Genomic DNA, 22,478 nt, shown 5'->3' on the forward strand with positions numbered 1-22,478 from the left:
CACAATGGGCTACACAAGCATAAAACGAGTGAACGTTGTTGGAAAATGACATTGATATTCTTGCTTGATGCAGGTTGACAAACCATCAATTTGAAAAAAACACAGCATCTGTAAAGTGCAGTAAATCAAAGTCCAATAAAATGAAGTATACCTGTAATATGTCTATGTGAAACTACAACTTCCAAGGAATAATTAATGAAGAAACCTTGTTTTTGCCATTCATACCATTGTACCACTATATTACTATTGTGAGAATTCAGATACACAACACACACATTTACATATATGCATAGATACATATAAACATAAATTCAAACACTGCAATTTATAATGGGAGATGGAACATGCATGTAGTTTAAGCTGGGTTATCATGAAACAGGTTTGGAAATATGTCAGATGGATTCTAGTAAGTTTATACTTGCACTTATTTAACAATAAATACTTTTTTAAAAACATGCATTTGCAAGCTTTCTATGGGTCTCAAATTTGATTTTCACTCTTCTCTAATATGCCTCCCTCATCTTTATTGAGGCTCAATAGGCATACAAAAAACTGAACATAATGTGTAAAAGATGATGAGTTTGGACATATGTATCCACTTATGTTACCATCACCACAATCAGAAATACAGGGTGATAAACATATAAATCTCTCCAAACTTTTATTGCCCCTTTGTTTTTTATTCGGGGTAGGGTAAAAAAAAAAACATGACATATACCCTCTTAAGAAGTTATTTTAAAATTTATTGTTGAAAGTATTACATTTCCCCCATTTTCTCCTGTTTCCCCCCCTTACACCATCAGCCACCTGTCTCCCGTTCTTCCCCTATTTGTGTCCATGGGCTGTGCATATATGCTTATAAGTTCTTTGATCAATCTCTTCCCACCCTCCTTCCCACCTTCCCTCTGAGATCTGTCAGTCTGTTTCATGATCCCATGTCTGTGGTCCTATCTTCTTCATCAATTTATTTTGTTCCTTAGAATCTACATGTAAGTGAGATCATGTGATATTTGTCTTTCTTGGGCTGGCTTATTTCACTTAGCATAATATTCTCAAGGCCCATCCATGCTGTCCCAAAGGGTAAGAGATCCTTCTTTTTTATAGCTGCATAATATTCCATGGTTAAGAAGTTTTGAAGTGCACTATATCCTATTGTTAACTATAGGGTTATGTTTTCATCATGATCTCAGCAAACAGCGGTTGTTATGATAAGTGACATTGATTTGAAAAATCTGATAAAACTTCTAGGTGTGCAGCTGGGTTTTGCTCAGCAACTTCACATAACTATTCATTTAAAAATATTTTACAAACAATGAAAAACAAGTAAAATGGTCACCTAGGTAACTAAAACACAGTAATTTACAGTTTACAGTGCCCTTATGTGTCCATCACCTCTCTTAATCCTTAGAGCATAGACATGACATGAAATAGATAGTGCAGTGTTTTCGCATTACTAGTGATTGAAGTAAGTTGTACATTTTTCAACTTTTGAGCTGTAAAATGTAGTAATTAAATTAATATTTGAGCATTAATTAGTATCTTTTGGAATCTAAATGGTCCTCTACCTCTTTGGATTGTTTTTTGGCATATTTTCTATAACTTTTTAGCACATTTAACTTTAATTTAATCTTGATATTGTTTTATATGTTACAGCACAATATTGGATGATATCAAAAACTATTTTTCTCTTTCACTCATACTTTACTTTCCAATTTTCTAGCACATGCAAATATTTTAATATCTATAAGAATAAAAGAAATAATGGTGGTCAGTACTTGGCTATTAGTAGAAAAACCTTCATTTCTTTTTCTCTTATTGCTCCCTTCATTTATATATACATATATATATATTTAATATATACAATAAGAAATACCAATGGTCCACCTTATAACATTGCTTCATATAAGTAGATAATGTTGCCTCTAAAATACAGTGGTGGGCAAAAGTAGGATTAGTTGTGAGTGTGAGAAATAGTTTATTCTTGTATTATTATTTACTAATTATTGTATTATTTTCCATATGAACAACTGTATTCCTACTTTTGCCCACACCTGTATTATTTTTGAAGGCATTGGCCTGTTTGTTTTCACCTAGCTCTTGAAATAATTAAAATTTACCATAATTTGTTGTAATGATCATTTTTTATAGTTATGAGCATTTTTTAACCTTCTTAACCTTGAAAGGAGTTTATAAAGCATATATGGTTCATTTATCTTCCCAGGAAATTAAGGTTTTAAACAAGGGCTTAGTCATACAACCAAGGAGTTTGTATGTAGAATATTCGGTCTTGGCACCCTATCAAATTATTTGAGTCCAGTGGTGCTATTTCACCAAAAGACGTTACAAGAATAGCCTTAAAAACTCATTCTTATACTTGCTCTAAAGAGAAATGTCATCCATAATATTGACATTTCTCAATGTTTTCTATAGAAAAACCTACATTGAAAATGTTCATTTAAATTCAATACTTCCGAAAATGTTTGGTTTTCTTAAGGAAGCCATAGTTAGCTGTCTATATTATGAACTCCCAACATAGCACTTACTTTCAGGACATGGCCCCCCACTAAAGGATATGAAAAAATACCCTGTGTCCAGTGCATCTATTTATAAATTGCACATAGACTGTTGGGAGTTTTATTTTTTGGTTAAAATGACTGCCCTGATGATCAATAACATATATAAGCACTTCTTTTTTTTATCATGCTGCTCTTACTGGCAGAGTGTGGAAGGAGAAAACATCACAGAATTACTAAGAGTTTGACATCTCATGGGTAATTTTGCATAAATGGAATATACTTTATGTATAAATATGCCTTTATAAACTAACAGAAGTGTTATTGCTGATTTTGTTTTGTATATCATAATGCTCAAATGTGTAACCAAATTAAAATGACTCCCAGGAACTTATGGTCTGCAGGTTGCATCCCAATGGCCTTTTCCAATTTGTAGTCTTTCTAAAACATATTTAGATTTAGATTTTGTTATTTTATTGTATATATTTCCTATAAACTACCACAAATCCATTGCAGAACCAACATGCTATTAATTAATTGCTTAATTCTGTGCAGCTGCACTCTGCCAGGCCCCCTGCCAGATGCTAGAAATACAAAGATAAACATGACACAATCCCTTTTTTCAGAGTTGAAAATCCAGCCAAAGTAGCTCCCATTTTCATGATACTTTGGAATATAGCAAGCTCTACCACATTATCATATTTGATATACACACATGGGAAATTTAAAAAGTGCATTAGAAGTATGTTTACTCTTTCTGGGCACTGAACTGCAGCAATTATTTTGTTCAATAATAGATCCATTGGGAAGATGTAGCTAGTATGTGAAAACTGGAATCTGAATAGATGTGTTATCCTGAGAGAATAACTAAAACTTTGGTGAAGCTGCCTTTGATTCTGTATTGTGTCATTGGATTTTGATTTTCATGAAGCAAAATGCTTCTATCTTGATCAAAATCAGAGATCTGATATTTGTATAGATAATGCCAATTGTGTGCTACTTCCCATAGCTCTTGAAAAGACCGTGGCATGATCTCAGATAGCATACAATGCCAAGAATCTAGAGCCAAGGATCAGAAACTTGATTCCATATTAAGAAAAGACTCTAAATTTTTTTTATAGTTTTGAGTCTTTAAATATTTAAGCATTTTAAACATGTAAAGCAAATTATTTATTTACCATTTACTAACTAATAGTAATATATATTCATTTTTATTTTACTATGCAAAATGGAAACCGTGACTATTTATATAGCCTACTGTTATCCATGGTTTTGTGTTTTATTTGGTCTAACTTGAAATAGATTTTAAAATAAGACAACTTATTTTTTTACTGTTTTGCTCCACTTCTCTTTACTCCATTGGTAAGGGAGGGATTCCAGCTCTAGAGTACTTGAGGACAGCAAAATATACACACCTGACAGTGGACAATTGAGATTGATAGTGGAGTTAACTCAGTGAAGCAAACTATTCGCCAAAGGCATGTCTGCTGATATCAGTTGTAATGCTCCTAAAATGAAAGGGAAAAAAAGGGATCTCTCATCTTAACCTAGATTGGGAGAGCAATTTAAACATGGCTTTTGACTGACATGTTTGTAGATGTTTAAATACTGTGAGCCAAACTATAATTTATGGAAATAAGATTTATGACGTTTGATTTTGATTTTTTAAGACCACCTCAGAGACAGTGTGATATGCTATTTTCTAATGCTATGGACATATTTTATGTACTAGTAGTGACTATGTCAGCATCTTCCTTCAGCAGTACAATGAATCCTAAATATTTTACTAAACTAGTGGTAAAATCTGTATGGAATATGTAAAATATGCATGGAATAGACCGTACATTTTCAATGGGGGTTATATCATCTACAAGGGGAAAAATTGGCTTGGAATGACCAAATATTAGATATTGCAATAATTTATGGACCTCCAAAGGTCCACAGAGTATATGTAGTATACAGTATATCTCTGGTATAAAAAGTTTTATGGGTGGAGAATTAAGGGAAAAAACATCTAAAAAGGCTGCTGGGGTGGTAAAAAATAATGGAAATAATGAAAAGTTTGAGAAACACTGGCATAAGCCAGACATTTAGGGTTTGAACCATAAACTTGGTTTCCTTACAATAACTGATTAAGCAAAAGAGAAAATTTGGTTGAACTGGTAAAATTCAAATAAAATGTTACAATACTGCAGAAAACAATTTCCTCCTACATGGTTTTCTAATGGTATTTTTTTTAAATATATCTTTATTGATTTCAGAGAGAGGAAAGGAGAGGGAGAGAGAGATAGAAACATCAATGATGAGAGAGTCATTGATTGAGCCCGCAACCCGGGCATGTGCCCTGACCGGGAATCGAACCCCAATCGCCTGGATCCTAGGTCTATGCTCAACCCCTGAGTCACACCCAGCCAGGCACTAATGGTATTTTTAATTAATGTATTTATTTCTAATTTCAGAAAGAACAAAATATTTGAAAATTATTAATAAGATATTTTCAAATTTAAATTAGTAAAAAAACTGTGGAAGAGTGTACTAAATAATACATCTCTTCAAACATAGCACTTCTAAAGTTGAGAAACATCAAAGGGTAAGAACATTTTTATTGCTTATTTGTTTTAATTATTGTTTCTACTTAATTTTTAAATCAAAATGACAACATTTGCAATTTATCATAGCCATATCTATGCAGGTTGTGTGCTTACAAATAATTCAGTGTAATGAAATTCATAAGCACTACAAATAAAATAACCAGTTAGACTAAATTCAACTAGACTTATGCACTCTGAGGTCAGTTAAAATGATATGCAGAAGTCAATGGTTGTGTTCCCTAGCCCTTTTGGCTCAGTTGTTAGAGTGTCTGCCCTCAGACTGAAGGGTGTCGGGTTCAGTTCTGATCGAGGGCAGGTACCTTGGTCGCAGGCTCCACACCCGGCCCCGGTCAGGGCGCATGCAGGAGCCAACCAATCAATGTGTCTCTCTCACATTGACGTTTCTCTCTCTCTCACTCTCTCTCCCCTTTCCACTCTCTCTGAGGAGCAATGGGAAAAATATCCTTTGGTAAGGATTTCAAAAAAAATAGTCAATGGTGGCTTACAGAAGCATTTTAGAAAATTACTGAAAAACTTTTGCTAATTTTAATTAAAATCTATTATACAATAAAACTATTTGCAAAACCAGAAAGTTATATGTGTTTTAGAATGCAAATCTAGTATTCTTTTAAAAAAATTATTTTTAACATAGTTATTAAATTAGTGAATGTTCTTTACAACATTTTATTCAAAAGTTTTTGTTATAGTTGAAATATTCTCTGCAGATATATTTTCTAAGCCAGTCAGTGTTGTATTTATGAGTGGGAGAGGGGGTGGGCACAACTTCAAGTTGGGCCATATTGAAAGGAGGAAAAGTAAGTTAAATAAGGCAGGCAGATATTATGAAGATATAGAAAAAGTATAAAAACTGTCCACTTTTAAGTGTACAAAACCTCCTCAAAAATGTTATTATTCAAATTTTATTGAAAACAAGTGAGGATAAAGAAAATTTATCTTTTTCCAAAAAATCATACTAAAGGGAAAAAAACAAGTTAATACAGAAAACCACAATTCAGTCTATATTTATACATAGACATGCATACCTATATATGTGTGTGTATATGTATATGTACATATAGTTGTTTATTAACTTATGTAAATCAGCTACTAGGTATGAGATCACATGCTAGGCTTCATGGTAGCTATTAAAGGAAGTAGGGCTTTGGACAAATCCCAGGAAAAGTATACCTCACTGTGATTTAGATGTGAACCTCAGCTTAAAATAACTGGGAACTAAAATCAGCCTCGTACTTTTAATATAAGCATATGTACCATGTTACATTTTCAAAGAAATGAATAGCTATAATGGAGGCACTTGTCCAAGAAGAAACAGGAATGTAGCTAGTTAGCCTAGCTGCCAGGACACAAGTAATATCAGAAATGATAACAAAATTCTCTCAAGGGAAATATACAAGCCATGCAACCTAACCTGCCAACATCAGCTTACCTACCAGGATGCTTCTGGAGATAGTGCAATTAAATGTGTGACTAGAGACCATCAAAGTTAAAACTGAACTGATCTACTTGCCATAAAGTCTTATTTATTAACGCCGCTTTTAAAGTGGCACAGTGGGTTTTCAGATATGATTACAGAATTTGAATTTGTGTTCTGCTGTGTATTTGCTATTCTAAAACCTTTAATTCATCGTCTCAGAAGTAGCCCAACATTACCTACTCTATTGTATAATTATCTTTGATAAGCTAACTTTAAAAAAACTGGTAGATAGAAACATGGAACAGACTGACAAATCTCAGAGGGAAGGTGGGGGTGGGTTGGTTGGTCCGAAGAGATTAATCAAAGAATTTATATGCATATATGCATAACCCATGGACACAGACAATAGTGTGGTGAAGGCCTGGGGTGGGTAGTGGGTGCAGGGTGGAAGGGGTCAATGGGGAAGAAAGGGGATGTCTGTAAACCTTTCAACAATAAACAAAAATTAAAAAGAAACCACATACACACACACAGAAAACAACCAAACAAAACAAAATTGGTAGAGTTTTGAGAAATGGTGGTAATTTTTATTAGAGAAGTGGTTTCTGTGGGTGCATTAGTTATCTCTTCTTTCCCTCAATTTCCAAGGCAAAATAACATCTTGAATAATACTATTGTGAAGTCAACTTCCAAGATAAACCTTGTGATGGGGAGGCATTCAATTGCTAATTGTCTTGAGCATCTTAATTCCCAAGTCAAAAAGTCAGTCTAAAATAATGATTTATTTCAAAGGTTTCAAAAATAAAGGTCTGTTTGGGTTCCCTTACATTTTGATGAGGAGAATAGACTACATGTGCAGACTACAGTTTCAGAATTTAGCAATTGGAGATATACCTGGTAGCCTGGCTGGGAGTGCCTCAGCGGTTGAGCACCTAGGATCCAGTAGATCAAGGTTTGACTCCCAGTCAGGTCACAAGCCAGGGTTGCAGGCTCCATCCCCAATCGGGATGTGCAGGAGACAGCCAATCCATGACAACTCTCTCATCATTGATGTTTCTATCTCTTTCTCTCCCTCTCCATCTCTCTGAAATCAATAAAAGATATATTATTAAAAAAAAAAAAGAGAGAGAGAGATACATTGTATGACAGTCACTGAATGTTGTTCTTTTTAGATCAGTCTTCAGAGGACCTTAAGTCTCCTACAACTTTCTTTTCAAATATACACATAAATCCTTTCTGTTAATTCTCTATTCCTACCTTGGTTTGTAGAATCTCTTTTTAAAAAGAATTAATTTTCTAATACTCAACTTGTTAAAGCTTATATACATTTATTTCAACAAGAACATCAACCACCAAGAAGCTTAAATATACTGTGCTCTGTATTTCTTATCATAGACATGAATGCTGTCCAAGTTATACCTAACGTTTCATAGGAGATATGTTAATTGTACAGCTCCAAGCATGAATGACTCATGTCAAAATATGTTATAGGAACAGCCATAATCAGAATCTGTGAATTTAAAATTTGATTCTTGTTTTTATTTTTAATTCCACTTTTAAACTTACCTAGAATATACTGGCTAGTACACTATTTGTAAATAGTGTACATCTTAATTTACATATTCCAAGGGGAGAAATGGCTTCTTTGTTAGTTGACTTATATAAATTGGAACAATTTTGAAAGTGAAATTGTTTGCTGGAACAACTAGAGGAAACAATTTCTAGATTCCTGGGAAATCAAGAATGTATGATCGATCACCTTACTCACATTTCAGATCAGTCCGATTTCCTGATTTCTTCAAGCAGAAAAGACATTGAAAGAAAGGAAACTGGGTAGCAGCCAAAGGCTCTAGAGAAACCAGAGAATCAGGCTGAGTATCTGTACAAAAATAAAAGTTGGAGTCATAGTCAGAAGTGTTTGAAATCATGCCACAGCACTCCTCTGCTGAGGAGGATGCGAATAATGCTCTGATCAGTGGCAAAACAGTTTGCAACAGCTCCACCTTGGGCCCTGAGCCCTGAGCAGAAGTCCCCTGTCACAACTGTGCTCCATGCTCCTCTCTCCTGCCATTGCTACCACAACCTGGGGTAGGTAATTTGTCTATTTCTTTCTCACATGTTCCTAGGTGTAATTTCAAAAATCCATACATGTGAGTCTAATTGGCCAGGCTAAGTCATGCAGTTTGCCCTAGCCACTATGAGATTTAGGAAAGTGGGTGTCTATTGTTTTTATCTTTTATAATAGTATTTGTAGTTGATTTCCAAACAAGACTTAAAAGGTGAGAAATTGACCAGTATTAGGAATGACATAAGATTTCCCCAAAGGCACAGTGTACAACAAAGTATGATTTCTTAAGTTTGATGCCAAAACCCATGATATTTTCACTGATTTAGGCAACTGCTCATGTGAGATAATGCTTTTTCACAGCCTAATAGTTACCATAAATGTAAAAATTGCCAATTCCAACTGATTAGAAAATGACATGTTTTCTACTTTAATAAATAATATTTTATTGCTTTCCTTGGGCAACTCAAAATGCCCTATAGGATTTTCATTTTTCATGATACAGATATCAAAATTAGTTACTAGTACCTAGTGCTTGTGCAGAAATCTAAAAGAGATGGGCGTTGACCTTTGCCATCAGCTGATTAGATGCTAACTGAATGTTGTGATTTAACGACCATCACAGAATGGCATCCACCTCTGTTAAATGCATCTTTCCACCCAGCCTGCAAAGAATGGACGTGATTCTGTCTTTACAGATTTATTCCCCTAGATCAAGACATTGCCTTTGAAGAGTCAAGAGTAAAAATGCAAATGACCTCATTGTCCATCTTACGGTTTTGCGTTCTGTTGTGTTGCACACTGTGAGCATTATATGACATATGATATTTGCGGTGCATGAGTGTTCGTGTATGGCTTGTGTGCACCTGCATGGGGCAAAGATGAATAAATGAATGATTTTAATGTTTTTTTTAAAACTGCTGAAACAGAATATTAATAATATACATTTTTTAATGACGCATCATCTTGGCATCATCTGAGCACTCACAAAAAACTGATAGTCAACTTTGGGCCTGAAATAAGCCCCAAGGAAGATATAGTAAGGTATATGATAAAGATAATAACTTAGGTAGTGGGAGAGAGAAATAAAGAAAAAAGAGGCTTTTACAAAAGAAAAAGGAGGAAGACAACTGAGCCTCTTTAAAATTTTGCTACCACCCTGAAATGACTAACAGATTAACAAATCATATTTTTGTTTTTATACATTTTTATATTCCAATCAAAAACCTAAAAGTTAACTCAATGGGTCTTACACTTTCATGAATTTTAATCTTTTATATTCACAACTGTTAATTTCATAATCCACTTCCTCTTAAAAAAGAAGCGATGTCTCCCTATCATTAACATCATCATACATTTATCGGTTGTCGACCAGGTGCACGGTACTGTACTAACTCCTATGGGATGCACAGAATGTAGGTTATGAACTCATTTTCTAAAGGAAAAAGGAAATTTCACATATATATGCATGGCAATAGAGGAGAAAATATATCGAGTACACATAATGCATCAACCATGAAACCTAAAATTCTACCTAAATAATTTATAGACTGTACCACTTTCCCAAGTCCCTAGTTTGTGAATTTATCCTGTCTCTGAACTTTCTAACTTTTGTATTCTCTTCCATGCAATTTATTACTAACTCCTAACTGCATTATTTTACTGTTGGAGTGTATATGTCACACCATATTATATATATAACCTGTATTCTGCTAGGTGACAGATGTAAAAAGATAAAATTATTTGAACACTGCCCTCAAGAATATTACATTCTAGTGTGGAATCAATGCTTCAAGCAAGTAGTTAAAAGAAACAAACCCACACATTTAGTAGTCATTCGGCTGAATACATTAAGGTAAAAGAGAATGAGAAGCATAGATGTTTTGGTCTGGGAAGGATTCAAAGAAGTGACTTTAAGCTAAAATAATATCTTAAAAGTTGAATAAGATTGAAGAAGGCAAACAATGTAGTCGATAAGTAATTAGAAATTAAAATTAATTTGCTCAAGTAAATGGGTAAGCATTGGCTTCCCTTTAAAAGTACTGAACTGAGTGAAAAATATTTTAAATGATAATAAATAGTATTGACAGGGTTTTAGGAAAATGGCAAATCTCATCTACCGCTTGTGGAGTATAAATTGGCAAAAAATTTGAGTGGGCAATTTGTCAAATTTTTATCAAAAGTCCTAATTTTTTTTTTCTACACTCTGACCTGGCAATTCTACTTCTAGAAATCAGTAATAAAAAGATAAATAATAATGTTCACAGTGATTTATGCACAAGGTTATTCTTTGCAGCATTATTTATGATAGCAAACATTTTAGTAAGAACTAAATATCCAACAATGTGGAATTCATTCAGTGAATTATGTCATGTAAAAGAATTCAGCCTGTAATATAACATAATAGCAGATGCTTAATAACTTTTACATTTTTCAGAAATACATGTACAGTGCAAAAAGTATATTATAAAATATATGTGTACATGTTTACACTAGTAATTTCTGGGTGTTGAAATTCAGTGGGTGTTAATTTTTTGTTGTTGTTTTCAGTGTTTTTCAAAACTTATACAAGTAATATATATTTCTTTATATTAAATATATAATACTTTGTAGAAAACAAAACAGAGTTCTTTTTTCTGTAAGTGATTATGTGTAAGGTTATATAGATATAGATATAGATATAGATATAGATATAGATATAGATATATGAAATCCTTACTGATTTCAGAGAGAGGAAGGGAGGGGGGAGAGAGAGGTAGAAACATCAGTGATGAGAGAGTCATTGATCGGCTGCCTAGCCCACAACCCGGGCATGTGCCTTGACCAGGAATCGAACCTTGATCTCCTGGATCCTAGGTCGATGCTCAACTGCTGAGCCACACCCGGCCTGGCTATCTGTAAGGTCTTAAAGGTTATATAATGAAAAGTAGAATAAATTCTTAATAGTATATACTTAAGCACCAATTAATATAATAAACAATTCTACAAATTTCACTGTAGAAATATAATATAGTATAGCATAGTACATACCTTAGAGTAGCCCCCTTTTCAGTCAAAATTTTGGTTGCCTGATATATATTAAATTTAAAAAGAAATAAATTAGGATTTTCTTACATATAAATTTATATTTTTGATCAATGTTTTCTCCAATAATCCAGAATAGTTATTCATATAAGCTTTATTAGACAAAAGAGACTATGAGAAAACCAGTTCCAATCCAACATAGCCAACTCTATGACCCACAGCAATATAAATTTAAAGTGATATAAAGATGAGAAAATAATACTTCAGGACACAAAATAAAATATAAAAGTATTTTGGTGTGTTTTCCTGGGTTTTCTGTTTATTTGATGATTAAAAAAATAAAGCTATATTTTGAAAAGAAACTTACTATAAAATAAATATTTTAGAAATACTTTATTGTTTTGCCTTCAGAAGTTATATAATGTGACAATTATCTTGGCACTCTGTTCCTGGAATATTATTTACAATCTATAAAATGTACATATGAAGAAATGGGGGTGATCTTATATTCCAAGCACATTATAGTTATAATCGATTTATGTCCCATCTCTTAGTTTATAATTGTTATCACAAAAGGAAGAATTCCAACAACCCCTTTATCCTGTGAACCCTAGGAACTGATATTAGTAGATTAAACTCAGAATTAATGAATTCTATCCCTCAGTGGTTATTACATTTATTATTGGCTTCAAGCCCTAGTGATTAGGCAAATACACTAACAGAATATCCTAAGTCCAAATGTGAAAATGTAGAGGGGAGAAACACTGAGCCTTTTCTGAAATTATTTTTGAAGAATTTTGGATTCAGAAAAAAAATAATAGCCAGAAGGGACCAAAAGATTCATAAACCCCAATGACTTAATTTACTATTAGGAAACTAACCCATGGGGAGCTTAACTAAAGTAATACCATTGCATATTTAGAACAATTAGGGATTTAGGAGTGAGAGTAAGAGTGAAGCTCATGAGTCTGCAGCTTTGCCATCTTCAGCAAAATCAACTGCTGTTATTTTACCTTGGTGAATTACCCAGTATTCCTCAGTTTCAATTTCCTCATCTACAAAATAGAATGACAAAATCAAATTTATTCTATACCAATCAGTTATTACTGGTGTTTTATTATTATTTTTGTAATCTCACTTGAGGATATGTTTATTGATTTTAGAGAGAGAGGATGGAGAATAGAGAGAGAGAGAGAAACATTGATGTGAGAGAGAAACATCTATCGGTTGCCTCCTATATATACCCTGACCAGGAGATAGGACCTGCAACCTGGGTATGTGCCCTGACCTGGAATCAAACCAAAAATTTTTTCTGTGCATGGGATGATGCTCCAACCAACTGAGCTACCCAACCTTTTTAATCCACAATCTTCAACAAAAAATAGTGTGAATGAGGAAACCTAAAGATGGACTTTCTATATGTAATTTTATATTTCTTAAATAAAAAGTATTACTAATATTATTAAAAATTAAAACAATACTTTTAAAAATTATTTTGAAGATAAATAAGCTGAAGAGTGAACGTATATAAAGTAATGATTGCTGTATATTCTACTCTTTCATCATAACTATGTAGTGCACATACAGAAACATCCAGAAATTTGATGCCATGTGGGAAAAAGTAATTAACTGATAGCTCCTTTTTAAATGTTAATGACTTTGTGATGTGTACATCTAACTTTTGTCACTTGAAAGATGTACCTCTTTGAGGAAGAATAAGAATATTCTAACACTTAATGGCACAAATGAAATCCTTCTGGCCACAGCCCAGAAATGAAACTACAGCCCTGAGCAAATATCAATTCTCATCATCTGTAGTGTCCTTTATCTGTGGCTCCTGAGATCATCTGTTATGAGAGGCAAAGCCATTGAAATACTTCACTTGAGCTCAAATAGATATAGTAGAACCCTTTTAAGAAGAGTTCATGCCTAAGAAAAGCTCCCCTAAGGCATTAGAAATGTTTAGATCATGTACACATTCCCATATTTTTAAGTTTCCCTTAAAGAAATTTACTGTTATATGTGCTTCAAGAATTAGCCTTTAACGTGGTGGGTGTGCTTTTCCAGACTGCTTTATTTCTCTAAAATGTACAGGGCATCCCCCAAAAATGTATACACACTTTGAATAATTATAAAGACAGTGTTTATTAAAATATATTTTATTTTCAAAATGTAATAGAATCAGCTGTTAAGTGTGTATACATTTTTGGGACACCCCGTATTTATTATAAAAATTATTTTAAGAAGAATTTTGTTAGCTCATCGGTGAGGTAACAAACATTTTCAGTAGAAGCATATGTGTGTCTCTCTTCGTTGCTTGCAGTTTTGCAGTGGTTATCTTTATATAGACGATATAACCTTAATACTTTCTTCTGAGGTTTGGTTCCTCATCTGGGCACTACCATACTTCTTTCTTACAGTGCAGAGATAACAAACTATTTGAGGAGGGTACAAGTGGGGGAAATTGTAAAATATCTAAGTGGGAATATCCAGACTGTCAATGTTCTAATGTGATTGGTGCTTTGAGAGGAAAGAGCAATCAGGGGTGAGGGAGATACAGAGTTTAAAAGCTGAGGGAGAAGATAAAATCTGAATGCCAATTGCTCATTACATCAATTCCATTCCCTTAAGGTCAACTTAAGTATGTTCTTTGGGTTTCTTCATATAAAATATTTATTTAGCAAGTGGAATTAACAAGTAACTAATTGATTTTAAAAGTGTAATTTTAGATGATTCCCATCAATATTTTTCTTCCTAAGCAGCCAGCATTTTTTTCTGTCTCTTCTTCAAAGTATTTCCTCCTATCAATCACAAACAATGCATGAAGCACCCCGGTTTCTCAGTTTGGTTTCTGGGGCCAAGAAGTTTCAGGCCTGAGTCCAATTACAAAAGAACAAAAATATCTTTTTCTTCAGTCTAACTGTTCCTTCACATCTGCAGTTTCCAACTGCATAGCATTTTTTAAGTGAAATAGCCTCAAATTGATTATGCTTTTTTCCTCCTTTCTACATGTGGCAATGGGTTAAATGAAATAAGAATGGAATTGTTTTAGCAGTGTAATACGCTGCCTGAAAAAGGCCTCCCTCCCTCCCCTTCTCCCTCCCTCTCCACCCCCCCCCTCAGACACACACACACACACACACACACACACACACACACACACAGTCCCCATATCCACCTGAGCCTTCATCCACCCCCCACTGAATTTCACCAGAAGATGACAACACATTTGATTATATGAAAATATTACATATAGATATGAACCCCCCTAAGAATTTGCTTCTGAACCAAGAAAAAAAAATAAAATGTACTCTACGCTTGTTTGAATGTCCCCAAATCCAGGCCTTTCCCCAAATCTTTCATTCCCCAGCCTTTTTAAAATGCACACATCCTTGAAGATTTGATCTTTTAAGCAGATTAGCAAGTTTGTAACAGCTGTCCAACTTATGTAAGGCCTAATTAAAAGGGAAACTGATGTAAACATATGATCTCTGTTTGGACTGAAGAAAGAACCAAACAATTAAAGAGAGAAAAAAGTCCTTTAAATTCAAACCCTAAAATGATGCATGCAATTTTGGGAGCCTTAGCGAGGGAAAAGGTGTCGATTCTGATTTTTAAAAGAAGTCAGCAAAACAGCCTCCTGAGAGAGCATTGCCACATTCTCTCACATCACAGATGTTGGTAGAACTTGGTTTTCATAAGCTCCTCCTAAGTTTGAGGGACCCAGCGATCCCTTCCCTTGGAAAACCCTGAGCAACTGCCCCCTACCTGCAGATAGGGAGCCCCCCGCCCCCAAGCCCTAGAGCCCGCAGATTGCTATCTCCTCTCAAGATGCAACTGGTTATTTACTTGCATGCATTTTTAAATTCCTGGGAGCGGATGCGGAAACTTTGCGAGCCAGTGACTGCCTGGGTGTATGAATATGTGTGTGTGTGTGTGTGTGTGTGTGTGTGTAGGGGGTGTGTGGGGGTGGATGGTGTGCGACTACTGTCTGCCAGTGGATTTTTAAGAGCACTCAGGATTCAAATTGGGATTTTTCCCTGCCCCCCTCCCTGCTTTTCCGGTTCTCAGTGAAATCTTTCAGATCTGGAATCAAAGACTTTAGCATGCATTGTGTTTTCACCCTGCAGACTTAAATAACATTCAGGAAAAATCAGAGAAGCCTAACTTAACTCTCGATGACCAAATTGACTAAAATTCTATACCAAGTTTTAAAAAGAATGTGCTTAAATTATATACCTTGCAACAACAAAAAAAATCCATACCCAATTATGCTATTATATAAAATGCACACGATATGAATATATGTTTCAAATAGTCACTTTCAACGTACCCAATAAAAAAATGGTTTCAAAGACATCAAGTAGCGTAAAACCCACTGTACCGCAGAGACGGAAGAAATGCATTTAAAGCGCCGATGAAAATGGCGTGCGGTATAATTACCTCAAATTGCTGTTCGCTTGACACCCTGACACTAATTTTATTCAAGCCATCGGGAAGGGAATGTTTTAAAAGCACTCCTTTCCACACGCCGGAGCTAGTGGGTGCTGTGAGGTCATTAAGGGAAGGAAAGGGTAAAGTTTCCAGTGCGCAAAAAGAATTAAATAATCCCTTTAAAAGAAAAGCGTCTGTGTGGATAGACAGCCTTGAATGCCCACATTTTTAACGCTTGCCCTGTACGTGGATTGATTTTTTTTTTTTTTTTTTCCTTCAGCATTCCCTCAGCAGATGGATTTTTGCTACTGCAGATCAGCAGAGGGTGTCAGATCTTTCCGAGTGCACCAGGCTGGAGCGAGCAGAGCTTCTTAGCAACTCTCTTCTCCCCCTCCCCGCGCGCGCCCCCTCCCTGCGCCAGCGCCCCCCGCCCTCCGCCCCCTCCACGTAATTCCGAAAGAGCAGAAGCTCGGGAAGGAGAGAACAAGAGAGGAGCCTGTAACCGAGATCCAGAGTCCAGGAAAAAAAAAAAGAAAAAGAAAAAGGGGGAGCTAAAGAGGACCGAAGGGAAGGAAACGGAAAGGATGGGCAGCCACGAAACGCAGCGATTGCGGAAATTTTCCAGCGCCATTGGCTCGGCGGCGTGAGTCCTCAGAGCGGGCGTGATTTCAGCACCGGGGGGACTGGACAGCACCTCGGGGGCACTTCTGGGCAGCCCGCGGCTCCGGCGAGAACTCCCTGCGCAGCCTGGACCGCAGAAGCCGCCGAAAGCCCTGCTTTGTATCAGAGAGGCAAGGTCAGTCCGCCGCACAGCCATGCGCGGGCAGCGCGCCTGTACTGCGCTGCGAGCCCGCCGCTTGTTTCTCTAACATGCACTTGCTTCCGATCCCTAGCATTGTTCCCTTCCTCGTTAGTGACGACCGCTCGAGGAGATTCGGTTAAGTGTGCACTTTTAATTTATACGTATATATTTAACTTCTTTTTTTTTAAGGTTGAGGGGGAGTGGGGTTATTTTTCTCTACTTTTCTTTTTTTTCTTTTTCTTTTTTTTTCTTTTTTTTTGCTTGCCTTGCACTACGTGCCTGGATAGTTTGTGGATATAATTATTGACTGGCGCCTGGGTTGTTGCAGTGCGGGGGGGTTAGGGAGGAAGGCATCCACCCCCACCCCCCCAAAACCCTTCTCTTCTCCTTCCCTGGGTTCGGACATTGGAGCACTAAATGAACTTGAATTGTGTCTGTGGCGAGCAGGATGGTTGCTGTTACTTTGTGATGAGATCGGGATGAATTGCTCGCTTTAAAAATGCTGCTTTGGATTCTGTTGCTGGAGACGTCTCTTTGTTTTGCCGCTGGAAACGTTACAGGGGACGTTTGCAAAGAGAAGATCTGTTCCTGCAATGAGATAGAAGGAGACCTGCACGTAGACTGTGAAAAAAAGGGCTTCACGAGTCTGCAGCGTTTCACAGCCCCGACTTCCCAGTTTTACCATCTATTTCTGCATGGCAATTCCCTCACTCGACTTTTCCCTAATGAGTTTGCTAACTTTTATAATGCGGTTAGTTTGCACATGGAAAACAATGGCTTGCATGAGATCGTTCCCGGGGCTTTTCTGGGGCTGCAGCTGGTGAAAAGGCTACACATTAACAACAACAAGATCAAATCTTTTCGAAAGCAGACTTTTCTGGGACTGGACGACCTGGAATACCTCCAGGCTGATTTTAATTTGTTGCGGGATATAGACCCGGGGGCCTTCCAAGACTTAAACAAGCTGGAGGTACTCATTTTAAACGACAATCTCATCAGCACCCTGCCTGCCAACGTGTTCCAGTATGTGCCCATCACCCACCTCGACCTGCGGGGGAACAGGCTGAAAACGCTGCCCTACGAGGAGGTCTTGGAGCAAATCCCGGGCATCGCCGAGATCCTGCTGGAGGACAACCCGTGGGACTGCACCTGCGATCTGCTCTCCCTGAAGGAATGGCTCGAAAACATTCCCAAAAACGCCCTGATCGGCCGAGTGGTCTGCGAAGCCCCCACCAGACTGCAGGGGAAAGACCTCAATGAAACCACCGAACAGGACTTGTGTCCTTTGAAAAGCAGAGTGGATTCGAGTCTCCCGGCGCCCCCCGCCCAAGAAGAGACCTTCGATCCCGGCCCCCTGCCAACTCCTTTCAAGACGACCGGGCAAGAGGATCGTGCCACCCCGGGGTCTGCTCCAAACGGAGGTACAAAGGTCCCAGGCAACTGGCAGATCAAAATCAGACCCACAGCCGCGATAGCGTCGGGCGGCGCCAGGAGCAAGCCCCCCGCCGACGGCTTGCCCTGCCCCGGGGGCTGCAGCTGCGACCACGTCCCGGGGGCGGGCGTGAAGATGAACTGCAACAACCGGAACGTGAGCAGCCTGGCCGACTTGAAGCCCAAGCTGTCCAACGTGCAGGAGCTTTTCCTGCGAGACAACAAGATCCACAGCATCCGGAGGTCGCACTTTGCGGATTACAGGAATCTCATCCTGTTGGACCTGGGCAACAATAACATCGCCACCGTAGAGAACAATACTTTTAAGAACCTCCTGGACCTCCGGTGGCTGTACATGGATAGCAACTACCTGGACACACTGTCCCGGGAGAAATTCGTGGGGCTGCAGAACCTCGAGTACTTGAACGTGGAGTACAACGCGATCCAGCTGATCCTCCCGGGCACCTTCCACGCCGTGCCCAAACTGCGCATCCTGATCCTCAACAACAACCTGCTGCGGTCCCTCCCCGTGGACGTGTTCGCCGGGGTCTCGCTCTCCAAGCTCAGCCTGCACAACAATTACTTCATGTACCTGCCGGTGGCGGGGGTGCTGGACCAGCTGACTTCCATCATCCAGATCGACCTGCACGGAAACCCCTGGGAGTGCTCCTGCACCATTGTGCCTTTCAAGCAATGGGCGGAGCGCCTGGGCTCCGAAGTGCTGCTGAGCGACCTCAAGTGCGAGACGCCGGTGCACTTCTTCAGGAAGGACTTCCTGCTGCTCTCCGACGACGAGGTCTGCCCGCAGCTGTACGCGCGGGCGCCGCCCACGCTCGCCCCGCACGGCAAGAACAGCACGGGCCTGGCGGAGACCGGCACGCGCTCCAACTCCTACCTGGACACCAGCAGGGTGTCCATCTCCGTGCTGGTGCCGGGGCTGCTGCTGGTGTTCGTCACCTCCGCCTTCACCGTGGTGGGCATGCTCGTGTTCATCCTGAGAAACCGAAAGCGCTCGAAGAGAAGAGACGCCAACTCCTCGGCGTCCGAAATCAATTCCCTGCAGACGGTCTGTGACTCTTCCTACTGGCACAACGGGCCTTACCACGCGGATGGCGCGCACCGGGTGTACGACTGCGGCTCCCACTCGCTCTCAGACTGAGCCCCCAGCCCGGGTAGAGCCGGGAGCGGGGGGGCGATGCCCCTCCCCCCCTCCCCCCCCCCCCCGCCGGCATCCATCCCAGACCCAAGTCCAGGGCGCCCCAAGGCTTGATGGACACAAGCAAATAAATAACTGTGAACTCGCTCGAACCGAGAGGGTCTGACTCCTTAGCTCCCCCCGGAAACAAAGAGCCGCCTGAGGCTGGGAGAGCGCTTTGCTGGGGAGCCCCTTTGGACAAAGCCCAGCGGGGGCCCTGCTCGGAGAACTGCCGGCCCCCTTGCCCTGCCTGAGGGGCTGGTGGGGATGTCTGTTGTGGTCCTATATATATATATATATACACATATATATACATATACCCACTTCTATAGAGAGATAGAGATCTATTTTTCCCCCGTGGATTAGCCCCGCGAGGAGGGGGCGTGACAGTCCCGCCGCTGCGCAGGACGGGCAGGTGCACGAAGGCATGAATGTATTGTAAATAAGTAACTTGGACTCCTGAGAAACACACAAAACGCGCTGCATGGCTCGCATGGAACCCACGCGCCCCAGGGACGCTGCGCCCCCGGCCCGGAGGGAGCGTCACGTTCACAGCACCCGCCCTCTTACCTGATAAGTCCCATCGTATCAAACTTTCTATAAGCGAAATTCAGTATAATCAGAAGTGCCATTTCGCCATTGTTTGTGATCGGTAGGCAGTTCGGAGAGTACGTTTACTGTGGGGGGGGGGAAATGTTAAGGTTTTATTTAAGACATTTGCATGACTAGCCATCGGTCCATTTTATGAGTTAAAAAATGTATTTTGTTGAGCGACGTTTTTATGGGTTGTTTTGGGTTCGTCCGTTTATTTGGATCGTGATGTTTGTTTTGTTTTTGTTTTTTTTGTTTTGTTTCTTTTTTTTTGAAGGGGGACTATTTTTCTATACATTTCCAATAAGGCCTTCCATCTGAATGTAAAATAAGTACCCATGGTTTCTATTATAGTATCGGTGTAATTATTTAAAAGAAAAGATTTGAGGCAGTTAAGCATGACCAATTAATGTCACTCTAGTGCTTAGGCTGCGATCCTATGGTAGCAATTCTGTGCTGGTGTAAATCTTACTTACCAAGTAGGGAAACAGAACCGAGGAAGCACGTGAAACTTACTAATTCTATTCAAGGATTTTATAATGGCATATTTTTTCAGTATTAAAGTGAAAATGTTTTCAACTCTGGGTCCTTACGTTTTTCCAGCTTCATATCTGCAACTGGTCAATTGGATTTGCGGTGGAAGGGACGGGAGGGGGCCGGCTGGGGGTGGGTCCCTTCGAAGAGCTACTTCAAGGCTCTGTCTCTAACCCTCTTACTCAGCCCTGCACCTTTTACGTAACTCCCCTCCCCCGCCATCCCCGCCCGGAGTTTTCCAGCTTCTCCCCTGGATTAAGTAAGGTCTTCCCCCAACAGCGCCCTCCTTTCCCCCCCTTTCCTTCTGCGGCAGCGAATCCCTTTATTAACACTGGAAATCCCTCCTGCCCTGCCCCGCTGCACACACTGCAGATAGACTAAGGATGTTAGTAAAGATTTGATTTAATTGACTCTGCCTAGATCGGTCTCATTAACAGAGTGGAGATTTCATTGGTCAGCATTCTTCAATGAAAGACAGCCTTAATGACTGGCACTGGAGATGCTGCTGGCATTTTGAATTCAACATCTGCTGAAAATGGTAAAACTAATTAATGCCCGCCCACCCACCCTTCCCCGCCCAGCAACTGCATATTGAAATTTGTTAAAACACTCATCTTTATGGAAATCAATCATTATCCTAAAGAAGTGTTTCTGTCTCATCATTCGGATTTCTGGTCGGGACCCAGTAATTAGCAAGAAAAGCATTGAACTATTTGAATTTTATGAGCCAGTGTTAGTCTGGCCTCAATGATATTCCTCTGGGATTTCTAAGTGGTCTATTTTATCAGCAGTTAAGGGACAAAAAACAAACAAAACTACACATATTGATGGGGTCTGCATTCCACCACATATCCACCATTGAGAAGTGTTCAAAGACCGCAGACCACAGATTAAGAGGGGGGGGAAAAATAATATATATATATATATATAGGATTGTAAATGAACTAATGAAGGCCCCCAGAGCAGTTGTGAGAAGATTTGCCTTCTAGAACTCATATTCTAAAGAGAAGTAATTTCCCAGAACAGTGATACAGTGGTGTTCTGGAGTATGTATTATTTATTTTAACGCTTTTTAAATAAAATCTTGATTATAAACCATGACTATTCCTAAAGCCATTCATCATTTTCTCTCTTGATTCTTTTGTTTGTGGACTACATTTCATAGGTGGTGAAACTGTAACCTACAGATATTATGAGTTGCTTTTCATTTATTTATTATTCATATGAAGGCCTTAATTCCTTTTATGGAAAGTACAACTGGGTTTCTGGTAAGCGATGGACAGATTTATTTGTAATGGAAAAGTTGGGGAAGGGGGAGAGTCATGTATTCAACAATATTATGACTTTAAAAGGCAAAGAAAAGATGGCAGATGATGTTCTAAGTCTCTGGTGGAAAGTTACACTTAACAAAAGATACCTAGTGAGGCATGATAGTGATTTTTAAAACTGATACATAATTAATCTAACTCACGAAACTAGAACATCTCATAGAAGGTGTGCACTGGGGCAAGAACTTTTCTTCATACTAATTTTTAAAATTACAACATCGAAGACAAGGTGAAAGGGGTAAAATTATTTTTAAAATATTAGCTTTAATGGTTTTTGGTTGGTCATTGTGTACGAGACATGTCCTGAGTGGTTTACATAATTATTTAATTTAACCATCACAACCACAGAATAATTTAATTATATATTGCTACTTCAGTTATACCAGTGAGCACATTGAGGCAATAACCCAATTCATAACTGTTAAAATAGTAGAGCTGGATTTAAACTTCAACACCTCATTCTTTGAATGGAGTAGTCATATATATTTACCTGATGACCTTTTAAAGAAGGCTATTTTTACATATATATATATAT

General features: G+C 38.5%; 1 protein-coding gene across 1 annotated transcript; it reads left to right on the forward strand.

Annotated features, from left to right (window-relative positions):
- Positions 1 to 17,129: 17,129 nt before the first annotated feature.
- Positions 17,130 to 20,658, forward strand: SLITRK1 (SLIT and NTRK like family member 1). Its single transcript, XM_081129269.1, has one exon. It carries the CDS (start codon positions 17,364 to 17,366, stop codon positions 19,452 to 19,454), a length of 2,091 nt encoding a protein of 696 aa, XP_080985395.1. The 5' UTR covers positions 17,130 to 17,363; the 3' UTR covers positions 19,455 to 20,658.
- Positions 20,659 to 22,478: the final 1,820 nt, after the last annotated feature.

This window comes from Miniopterus schreibersii (genome assembly GCF_964146895.1).
Source record: "Miniopterus schreibersii genome assembly, chromosome: 2".
NCBI classification, from domain to species: Eukaryota; Metazoa; Chordata; class Mammalia; order Chiroptera; family Miniopteridae; genus Miniopterus; species Miniopterus schreibersii.